General features: G+C 41.4%; 1 protein-coding gene across 1 annotated transcript; it reads right to left on the reverse strand.

Moving 5' to 3' along the window:
• Positions 1-1,793: 1,793 nt before the first annotated feature.
• On the reverse strand, positions 1,794-2,294 carry LOC147464239 (uncharacterized). The gene is made up of 2 exons (XM_086525133.1): positions 2,061-2,294; positions 1,794-1,982 (listed from the first exon to the last, which is right to left on the reverse strand). The coding sequence occupies exons 1-2, from the start codon at positions 2,292-2,294 to the stop codon at positions 1,794-1,796; spliced, it is 423 nt and encodes a 140-aa protein (XP_086381259.1).
• Between the last annotated feature and the right edge of the window lie 9,165 nt (positions 2,295-11,459).

Here is an 11,459-nt window from a genome sequence, read left to right on the forward strand (position 1 = left end):
TTAAGCTTCTTCTCTCTCTCTCTCTCTCTCTCTCTCTCTCTCTCTCTCTCTCTCTCAGCTGCACATGACTCCTCCCTTTTTATCGGCCTTCCCCCTTTGCCTTTGAACTCTCTCCCTCTCACTCTAGCTTTGTCAGCCCGGTTTGAGCCCATTTGCTTTGCCTGGCCATCAACTCTCTCTCACTTTCCCTTTCTCTCTCATCCCATAGGACACGTCTTCTTTTGTTTTTGTCCTCCCGACCCGACTCTCCCCTGTCCGGCCACTCTCTCCGCCACCACTGCATGTAACTCACCCCTACCCCTAGCACTAGCGATATCGCTAGTGGGGTGGGGGCTTGAACTTCACTTTAAAAGAAGGGGCCCAATTGGCGCGAGAACGCCGCCCGCAGATGCATGCTACATTATCATTGCCGAATCCGCCACCACAGTGCCACAATTGGTCGCCGACCAAGCTCCCCCAAAATGCCGCTTTCACTGGCGGCGCGCCACCACAGCTCTTGGCCATAGCCACAATCTTGGGAGAGAGCTCTCTCTACCATGCCATGCTACCAAGGGGCTCCTCACTTGGGTCTTATACCCAACATCTCCACCCCATAAGCTCGCATTTGGGATTATCCGCGGCCACCACGTGGCAAACCCTGGTGAAGCCATCCTCCCTTGGTAAAAAAAAATCTCTTCTAAAAAAAGTGGAACACCCCATTTTCCCCCCCAAATTTCACAGCATACAATTTGATGCTCATTCATCCAATCCTCGAACTGCAAAATGCTATCAAAATCCACCAACCCGAGCTTTAAGCTTGCTTGTTATTTTTGTATTTGAACTTCGTCGGGCCTGCAGACCAAAGCCGTCAAAACACAGAAAAATTCATCTGCAACCACCGCTCGGGCAATAGTCCCAGACTTTGATGAATCGTAACTCGGTAACCGGGCATTTGATTGACAAGCCATCGATTCTTGGCAACTTCATATGAAGTGCTCTACCTTCGAGAACCCTGTGGATGCCCAAAAACTCCCTGATGACACATTTTTCAAAGTGGGCAACCCAACTCAGAACCGACCCCTACTGAAACTTCAAAGCTTGATATCTTGACGTTCGTGACTCAGATTGCAGATCTAAAAAGACCAGCAGGCTCCATAATTCAAGATTTATGCATCTATCACTTCAAATCACCTTTGACCACCTATTCTCATCTGCCCTGCCCATCTCAGATCTGCAACCACTTCCAACTTTAAACTACAATAACTTTCTCACCAGGCCTCCGTTTGAACCAATTTACTCAGCGCTTCAAGATCTACCTTTTTAAGTAGAAAACCATCCCTTCATTCAATCTTCACTTGTTAGCCCAACTGGTTCACTTTGAAGCACTTCTGGTCTACAAAAACCCACATAATACATACATTCCTGCTAATCTAATGCCATAAGTAGTAAGCAGTTCTAACATAGACTATAGATTTCTCAAAGTTCATAGATACAGGCAAAACTTTGTTTTTCATCTTGTTCCTGCAAAGCGACACAACATCCACTCCCTCCAAACCTGCACATCCTCCGGTATGTGCCAATCTTTAGAGGTTGTCCAATGCTACATCTTCGTCAGAAATATCATCTTCATTATCTACATTTGTATCTTCGTCCACATTGAAGTCTTAGTATGCAATTTGAAGCTCTTCATTTCTCCTTTTATATAGCTTGACACGCTTACCTGCAACTGGAAGTTTCAACTCTGTAACATCCATCTCACATAACTTGTTGGTAGCATTAGGAAAAGCATGTTTAACCACATACGGGCCAAGCCACTACTTAACCATCTTCCACATAGCTGTGTACTGGTTGTCCAAACTACTGTCATAAACAAGAACCCAATCCCCTTCTTGATTAGCACATGGCCTTAGGCTATGTCGTTTGTCAAAAGCCTCCATTTTTTTCAAACGTGCACTCCTCAATTTCTCTTTTGTAGCTTCTATATCTTCGCTTCTCCTCTCTAGCTGTCAAATCAGTGAAGCAAGCAAATCTTCTCTGCTCATTTGTAGATCCCAAGGCAATATACTCCATGTAGTCATTGCCTCTTCAAGAGGCATAATAGGCTTCTGTCCATACATAAGCTCTGATGGCATACCTGTAATTGTGTTGTGTGTAGTACGGTCCACCCAGAAAGCATAAGGAAGTAGCCGAGGCCAATCACCAACACGGTCCTTACATGCCTTAGCCAATGCCTTGACAATGGGAGGATGCCCTCTTTCACTTTTCCCATTCCCTTCGGGATTGTATGCAGTAGTGAGTGTTAGCTTGACACCCATACGAGCAAAAAAAGCCTTTGGCTTCGTCAGCATCTAGCTCCTCTATCTGCAATATTCTTCCAACACAACCATATCTACATATTACATCTTCTAGCAAAAATTTGCATACCATACTTGTAGCTTTGGTTCGCAAAGCCCTCTCTTCAACCTCGTTCGTCAAATCTTCCATGGCAAGCACGATGTATCTCATTTGCCATAACCCTGTGGCCATTGTAATCAAATCGACTACCCATTTGAAATGCACACACAATGGATATGTTGGATGTAATCCATCTCGATGCTTGTGCACTTTGCCGCACGTGTCAAAGGCTGAGAACTTGCCTGTGCATTGTGTGCGAGCCTTGAAAGGCTGCAAGCACACAACTAGAGAGTCCTAGCAAGCTCAAAGAAACAATGGTGTGTCACTCATCACTCAATGCTTCTGTCGTTGTTAACTGAGCCAACGTGAGTTAACATGTGCTGCTAAAGACCGAAGACGTACGGATGCACATCGAAGATGAATATGAAGAAGCAGTGAAGATTGGAGCTACACACTTTTCACATTTTTCTAAAATGGCCATGTATTGTAATTTCCCGATTTATCTAGCCATTGTGATAATTGTAACGTGTTATGGGCTCAATAAGAGTTCCAAGATGTAAAGCATAGATCAGTTAATGTACCTAAGTTGCAGGTACAATAAGTGTGGAGCCTCACCCTTCTCGGTTGTCACATTGCAGTGCCATCTGTTGCGTTGCAACCGCAGGTAAGAGCTCTACGCATTAACGTAAGCATTTCATGGTAATGCATAGCTTTTCTGGTGTCGCCAACCCGCGGCCTAATTTTATCATAAGTAGGAGTTTAAGCTTCAAAATCATAAAATAAGTATAGGCGGGGTATTGGGGCATCATTGCTAAGCATTTAGATGCATTCTGGGTCGAAACGAGTAGGTCAAAAACTCACTGTTGTTAATAATCGCAATTTTTGCACTTGACGTAAAGTGAGATTTGAAACTGTAAGCATGTGTGCTTAGGCCTTATAAACCTATCTCGTAGAAGTTTCATAACATTTGGATGTCATTTGATATTGTAATGGATGTGATTTGTTTGCCGATGAGCGATTAGCTTTTGGTGATTTCTGTCACTTGAGTCTAGCTTGAGTTAGATGCGAGTTGTTTGTTCTTTTCCAAGAGATTGACAACCTCTTGTAGCCTCTATGCACTAGTCGAGTCAGCTTCATCCCATGGATCGACAATTATATTCGTGGTTATCGCTATGTCTGCAATAAGATAGGAGTGAGGTTAGACACCCGTCCCACATTTGGCGCCGCTGTCGGGGACGAATAGACCTAAATTAGGGAAAACATGAGCGTCTTGTGTAGTTGTCCATTAACTTCCTCTAGGTTCACCCAGAGTTAAACTTTCTCTTAAAAATCGCATAGCTTAAGAGTGTCGTCTTTTGCTTTGTAGAGGTAGCTTGGGAGTAGATTGTACTTGCTAAGTATTTATAGGATTTTAGAATTGTCAGATTGTAGGATTAGGTTAGGATTTTGAGAATGATTGATGGACAAAACAAGTCTTAAGATCAATGCTCAAGAAACCATAAAAAACAAGAAAACAAATGTTTGTGGACACTTTCCACAACCGAGTGTAGGAGAACCTAAGAGTAGGGTAAGTAGAATCCGAGGTGAGATCTCAAATCATTGCTCACTTCCAAAGGAATCATCTGTGAGTTGTTTATGTGAAGTTGTAGAGTTTCATATCTACGGCTTGAAACAACACCAAAAGACTGTCAATCATTGAACCGGCTGAAGATTATGCTCATAAAAGTTGTATGAACCAGTGGGTAAGTTAAGGATGCATTTGAGGTAGATTTTCAAAAGTTTGCAAAAACTCAAATTATTTACTTTTTCTTGAGATTTTAGGCCAAATTAAGCTTTGACTTGACTCAGAGGCTTAAAATAGATCGTAAAAAAGCCTATCTAGTGAAAAAATTGCAAAAAGTGTTCATTTTAGGTCAAAAGTAAATAATCATATCTTTTGCATTTGGCTCAAAATAGATCAAGGTTGATACCACAGACTCTATGCATGATTACAAACATCTTTTGTGAAGGGTCATAGAGTTTGGATCACAAAACAGACCAAAAACTTGATAAAATTTGAAATCTGTACTGATTGTCAAGAAATTGAGTTTGACTTGGTAAATCTTGTCCAAGTTCAGTGAAACTTGACTCAGAGGCTTAAAACAGGTCATAAAAAGACTGTCCAGTGAAAAAATTGCAAAAAGTGTTCAATTCATGTCAAAAGTAAATAATCGTATTTTTTGCATTTGGCCCAAAATGGATCAAGGTTGATACCACAGACTCTATGCATGATTACAAACATATTTTGTGAAGGGTCATAGAGTCTGGATCATAAAACAGACCAAAAACTTGATAAAAATTGAAATCTGTACTGATTGTCGAGAAATTGAGTTTGACTTGGGAAATCTTGTCCAAATTCAGTGGAACATGACTCAGAGGCTTAAAATAGGTCATAAAAAGAGTGTCCAATGAAAAAATTGCAAAAAGTGTTCATTTTAGGTCAAAAGTAAATAATCGTATTTTTTGCATTTGGCTCAAAATGGATCAAGGTTGATACCACAGACTCTATGCATGATTACAAACATCTTTTGTGAAGGGTCATAGAGTTTGGATCACAAAACAGACAAAAAACTTGATAAAAACTGAAATCTGTACTGATTGTCGAGAAATTGAGTTTGACTTGGTAAATCTTGTCCAAATTCAGTGAAACTTGACTCAGAGGCTTAAAACAGGTCATAAAAAGACTGTGCAATGAAAAATTTACAAAAAGTGTTCATTTTAGGTCAAATATAAATTATCGTATTTTTTGCATTTGGCTCAAAATGGATCAAGGTTGATACCAAAGACTCTATGCATGATTACAAATATCTTTTACGAAAGCTCATAGAGTTTGGATCACAAAACAGACCAATAACTTGGCAAAAACTTAAATCCGTACTAATTATCGAGAAATTGTATATGACTTGATGAATCTTGTTCAAATTAAGTTTTGACTTGACTCAAAGGCTCAAAACAGGTCATAAAAAGACAGTCCAGTGAGAAAATTGCAAAAAGTGTTCATTTTAGGTCAAAAGTAAATAATCGTATTTTTTGCATTTGGCTCAAAAATGACCAAGACTGATACCAGAGACTCTAAGCATGATTGCAAACATCTTTTGTGAAGGTTCATAGAGTTTGGATCACAAAATAGACCAAAATCTTGAGCTGAATAATTTTGGCATTATCTGAGAAGCTGATGCAAGAAATTAACGATCGAGTGCAAAGGGAATGCCTTCCGGCAAGTGCAATCACCTATACGCGTATCTTAGAGCATGTGGCATTATTCAAGAAGCTATGGATAGTAGAATTCACGAGATGATATGTTAGGAATAACATGAGGAAAATTTCCATAACCGTCATCACCTAGAAATTGATTTCACATTCTGATAAGTCCGGTGTCATTAACGGCCCGGTTAATTCTGTACAGCGGGAGCTTAAACTCCTAGTTAGCAGATGATCCAAGTGACGGTGCTGTTAACAGCTTGCCTTGGCTAAAAATTAAGTTGTACTCAAATATATTAATCAATTAATTGATGATTACGGCGATTACTAGAGTCACTTGCATCAATTGTTCTTGTTCTCTCTCTCACACACCTCCCACAGCCAGAGGCCCGGCGCCTACCCGGCTCACGTAGCAAACACATATCCCCCGACATCTTTGGTGAACCCGACGCGAAACGAGTCGGGGTGGGAGGTTAAGATGGAGATGGCAGAACAGTTAAAGCAGTTTCTTGAAGATTTCAGTGCCAATGGATTTGATAAGAATCTGGCAGTTGGATTTGCCAAAAATGATGGAATTAGTTCAGGGATGTCTGCAAAAAGCAAAAGCCATGCAGATAAAAAAGCAGACTGATGATGCTGTAGAGCTAGCACTTGATGCTGTTCGGGAGCAGTATTATAATTTTCAGGGATATGATCCAAAAGGTTTTATTGCATGTTACGAAGCTGAGATGAAGAGCCGAAATGTTCCAGAAGATCGGATGATTGCAGCTTTTGAGGAGGTTGTAAACTCGGATTTTAAAAAGCAGGTTCAAGAACTGGCACAAGAATATCCCACACGGTGGGAGTATTTTGCAGAGGAATTTATTTACGAAAGCTCAAGGATTCTAGATCGGGACATAAAGGAGATTAATGAACGAAATAAGGTTGTCTTCAGTAAAGGTGAAGGGGATCAGATGTAGATCCTCAACTATGATGAATTCTGGGAGCATAATTCTGCAAGAAGTAAAGCCAAAGAGAATGTTAAGCTGGAAGTAGCAGATTCAATTTCAGAGGAGATTAATTTGAGGAGCGAAGAAAAGGTAAACATGAATTTAATGCTGGAACAGATTTATATGATTTTTTTTCAAAGATTGCTTGCATGGACGCTACCTCTAATAATGGTTCCAGTGAAGACATAGACTGTACAGCAAGTGGTCCGCAAGTTGTTGACCTTGACATGGGTTATTCTAAAGGAGTTTATCAAGCAGATGCACCTCTACAGGATATTTCTAAACCTATCAGCACTATAAGCAAACAGGACAACATGTTTGCTACAGATGATTGCATAAATAAAGCTATTATATACACAGTAGCTGATGAAGTGACTAAGATTGTGGACCCAGCACAGGATGAGCCTGAGGATGTCAATGAACCTATGATTGCTACTAACAATATGCTTGCAGATGATGCTATCATAGAAGAGGATGCTATAATCGGTGAATTTCTATCTAGATCTGAAGGAGTTGTTTATGGAAGTATAAAGGAGCTTTCTGATGCGTATACCTCTTCAGATGGGGTGCCAGATGAGCCTTTACATCTCTATAATGTATTGCTAAGTAACATGGATGCAGATGAGGAAGTAGAGGATGATATCCAGGAGTATGAAGATTTCTTGGATCATATTGATTGTGAACAGGTTATCGACGACAGGGGTTTTACATCTATGCTTATAGATGAAGTGCATGAGGAGATAACTCCTACAGTTTTGATTAATGTTGAGACTTCCAAGGGTGATTTTCCCGAGGATGTTATGGATGAAGATCTACATGATAAAGCTGTTTTTCATGATCAAGATGAAATCCCAACAAGTGAAAACTTGTCTGATGATATAGGTCGAGAGACTCCCAAGGTTTTTCGTGATGGCTATGAAGCTAGAGGGGGTGATGATGCTAAATCATCCTTGATACTACAAAAAGTGCACAGGGTTTTTCATTTGCTTGGACAATGTGCCAGATGTGACTGGATTTGGATGCTATTCCTATTGATGCTTATGTCAGTGATGTCTTGGCTGCCAGTAAAAGGGAATCAGATTTCTTTAATGCTTTCTGGTAACGAGCTTAAGTTGCCAACAATTTACGGAATGTGGGTGTTGCACTATGCTTCAGGTGAAGCTCTAGTATATTGTGGAGCCCATCAATGCTATGTGATCTCGATGGTGTTTGATCCAAGAGATTCTAAGGATATTCATAAGCAGATTCAATACGGATGGATATTGATCAGTATGCACAGTAATTGCGTGCTATTTGCACCAAGGGTAGCATATTTGAACTAGAAATACTTGATGTTAATTGATACAAGAAATGTATGCTCATGTGGATATTATGATGCTCTAGTGTGTACGCCATTCCTTATTATTCCATTTGATCCTGGGGATTACTAAAGTGCAAGTTGCAGATGCAGAGGATACCAGATGCTTGATGTAGTGGGCTGCGTGATGCAAGGTTTTGTTTTCTAGATTATGTTAAGTCAAAAGAGTGTTTGGTTATGCGTTCAATAAGATTACATGGTTGGCTTCCAACTAACTTCTTTGGACAATTGATGAAGTATCTTCACATATTTTGAGTTGGTTCTGCTAATAGAACTTGAAGTAAAGGACTTGACGGCCATTCCGTGTGCAGACAGAGTAAGGCATACTTGAGCTTGACAGGGTTCCTTAAAGAGAGCTTAATGGTCAAGCCGTGTGCATCATTAATTGGAGCACTTGAGTCTGGCGGGGTTCAAAACAGGTTATCCATAATTGAATGCTTTGAAGATACGGCAGATACAGTTCAAAGATTTTTGATGGACAGATACCTAATGGTCAAGCTAGAACATTGATGATAGGATATAAGCCTTATCTCGTTTTTCATATGTTTACCAGTAATGTGAGTCTGATGATCGAAAGAACTTAAGTTACCATTAACAGATACAGATTGAAGTGCAGTTGGCACAGACCAGAGGCTATGCAGGTTCAGAGGGGGTGGATGTTGTGCAGCTCCGCTTCCATGATAAGAAAAAGACCAGAGAAATGCAAGCTAAGCTTCTTTGAAGCCTACTTGATTAATGGTCAGTGATGAGGGCTTGTTAACAGGCCAAGTCTAATGATTAATGTATGCCAGATGCGGCTTTAAAGGGCCAATTGATGCCTTAATGATGCCAAAAATGGACTATACTTAAAGTGAGCACAGATAGAATATTATGATCCTAAACTGTAGTGCTTGAAGAGCTCTACCGGCCTGTCTTTATGGCTCGTCGATTGGAGCTACAGTGAAGAAGTTATGGCAGTTTAAAGTTCAAGTCGATTGTAGATCCGTACCGTATTGGGCAACTGCAGCCGAGGTGATAGAAATGAAGTGAATGCGTCGGGCTGAAGTGCTCACTTTCTGGAGCGTGTCGGTCTTTTCTGATCAACGATCGGAATTCTGGTTGCTAAGATATTAGCCGTTAAAGATTCGTCGGGGGCCGGTTCCGTACCAGTCTGGTCTGCCTGATCGGTGTGCCATCTCGGAATTTTACAGCCTCAACAGGGTTTGTATGCGTTATATGCAGTTTGAGAAGTGTAAAGGAATTAACGGCTTGTTAGACCGAGTCTGGGTTCATAAGATAATATGGCTTGAGGCCGATGTTAGCTGCCGACACAACTAAGCTGAATAATTTTGGCATTATCTGAGATGCTTATGCAAGCAATTAACGATCGGGTGCAAAGGGAATGCCTTCCGGCAAGTGCAATCACCTTTACGCGTATCTTAGAGCATGTGGCATTATTCAAGAAGCTATGGATAGTAGAATTCACGAGATGATATGTTAGTCAAAAATTGTTGCAGAAAGAGATGTCATGCTTGGCAGTGCTTTGGCCGACATGTATGCTAAATGTTATGCCCTTGCAAGTGTCTTGGCCGCCCAATGCCCAAAGGTTCATTTAGTGGCCGCCCGCCCATGAGTTTAAGGTGCTTAGGGCCGCCCAAAGGCAACCAAGTGGTGTCCGCCCATAAGCCAATTAAGTGGCCACCCTAAAGTTTAGTGGGTGTGTAAACATAGAAGAAAAAGAAGGAGGATGGCGTGGAGGGCAGCGGCGAGGGCGCAGGAAAGAGCGAAGGCGAGCTCGCGACGGGCTATGGAGGTGCCGGATGAGGATGCAGAAGAAACAAAAATTGAGCAGAAGCCCGGGGCGACCAAGTTTAGAGTAATTCCCGTCGAAATCTGACCTGGCCAAGATCCACAGTTGCCACGTCATCGAATAGGTTCCCGCGCCACGTTAGTGACACTGATGCCATTGCAAAAAGAAAGCGAGCTATTAATAGGGAGCTTTTTTGCATGCGTATTGGGAAGTTAACGAAAGAAGGTAAAGCCAACGAGGGCAGGAGTTTCATGAGATGAAGAAAGGGAAGCAAGGCGAGGAGAGAACGAGGAGATGGGATTCGAGGCATAACGAAGAAAGGAAAAGATTCTTTCTCTCTCTCTCTCTCTCCATCTCCAATCAAAGCAAGAGAGGATTCTCTATCTCTCTCGGCAAGATATACAAGGCAAAGATCTTTCTCTCTCCTACTCGTGCTTGAACTTGAACAAGAAGCAAGCAATGCGAGAAACTTGTCAAAGTGAATCAAGCAAGAAGAGGAAGGAGCTTGAGGCTTTTCCCGAAGCAACTAAGGCGGGAAACTTAAGGCAAACGCAAGCTTGGTCTTGAACCAAAGCAAGAGGCAAGAGCAGGTAAGGCAGATCTTAGCAAGGGAAAGAAAGCTTGGCAAGAGCAGATAAGCAAGTGCCGGCAAGATAAGGTACTCAAGAAAAAGAGAGTCAGAGCACCAAAGGCGATCAGAGCAAGTGGATTAGAGGAGACATAAAAATTCATAAATGGCAGATAATTAAGTGCAAGCGTACAAAGCACGATAATTAATAACTACTGAATCTTGATGATTGATGTAGTGAGCAGAATTGAAGACTGCAGAATCCACAGGCATTTGAAGCAGATGAAGCAACATGAGGAAAATTTCCATAACCGTCATCACCTAGAAATTGATTTCACATTATGATAAGTCCGGTGTTGTTAACGGCCCGGTGAATTCTGTACAACGGGAGCTTAAACTCCTAGTTAGCAGATGATCCAAGTGACGGTGCTGTTAACAGCCCACCTTGGCTAAAGATTAAGTTGTACTCAAACATATTAATCAATTAATTGATGATTACAGCGATTACCAGAGTCAATTGCATCAATTGTTCTTGTTCTCTCTCTCACACACCTCCCACAGCCAGAGGCCCGGCGCCTGCCCGGCTCACGTAGCGAACACATATCCCCCGACACCGCCACCACAAAAGCACTCAATACAAAAAGAAATCCTGAGAAGATCAAGTGCAACATTGTTGGTGAAAATGAAGAAAAGCTGTTAGGAGAAGTAAAGCTAGATTTTCAACTAAACAATAACCTCATGTCCTTTCGCACTTGGAAAAGATGTGGCCAACCACAACTAGAAGATGCTCCTAAATTTGTGAGCATATCTGGAGACAAACAAGCAGAATGTTGGGGAATCATCTCCACCACCATTGAAGTAAGTTCACAGATCATCATAGCTCAATTTCATGTGACCACAACAAAAGATATGCTAGATGATGTCATAATGAGAATGCCAATGGCCCAAAAGATGTTAGAGATACAGAATGTCTGTGATGACGGAGTCATCACAAACAACAAAGAATGAAGACCAAGATTGGTCACCTGCGGACGACATCACAAAGTCCTCAAGCATAGTTAAATTAGAGACTTATATCAAAGCAGATCTTATTGAAGATGATTCATCTCCATTGAGCAGAACTTCACGAGAGCTTAAAGCAAA

Source organism: Adiantum capillus-veneris, chromosome 1 (genome assembly GCF_014529385.1).
Source record: "Adiantum capillus-veneris isolate H3 chromosome 1, ASM1452938v2, whole genome shotgun sequence".
NCBI lineage: Eukaryota > Viridiplantae > Streptophyta > Polypodiopsida > Polypodiales > Pteridaceae > Adiantum > Adiantum capillus-veneris.

Excerpts from the sequence above, each read along its gene's own strand:
- LOC147464239 (XM_086525133.1), bottom strand. The coding sequence starts at position 2,294 with ATGGGTGTCAAGCTAACACTCACTACTGCATACAATCCCGAAGGGAAT. Across the intron at positions 1,983-2,060 it reads CTATTATGCCTCTTGAAGAG|CTAGAGAGGAGAAGCGAAGA; the intron begins GCAATGACTACA and ends CTGATTTGACAG.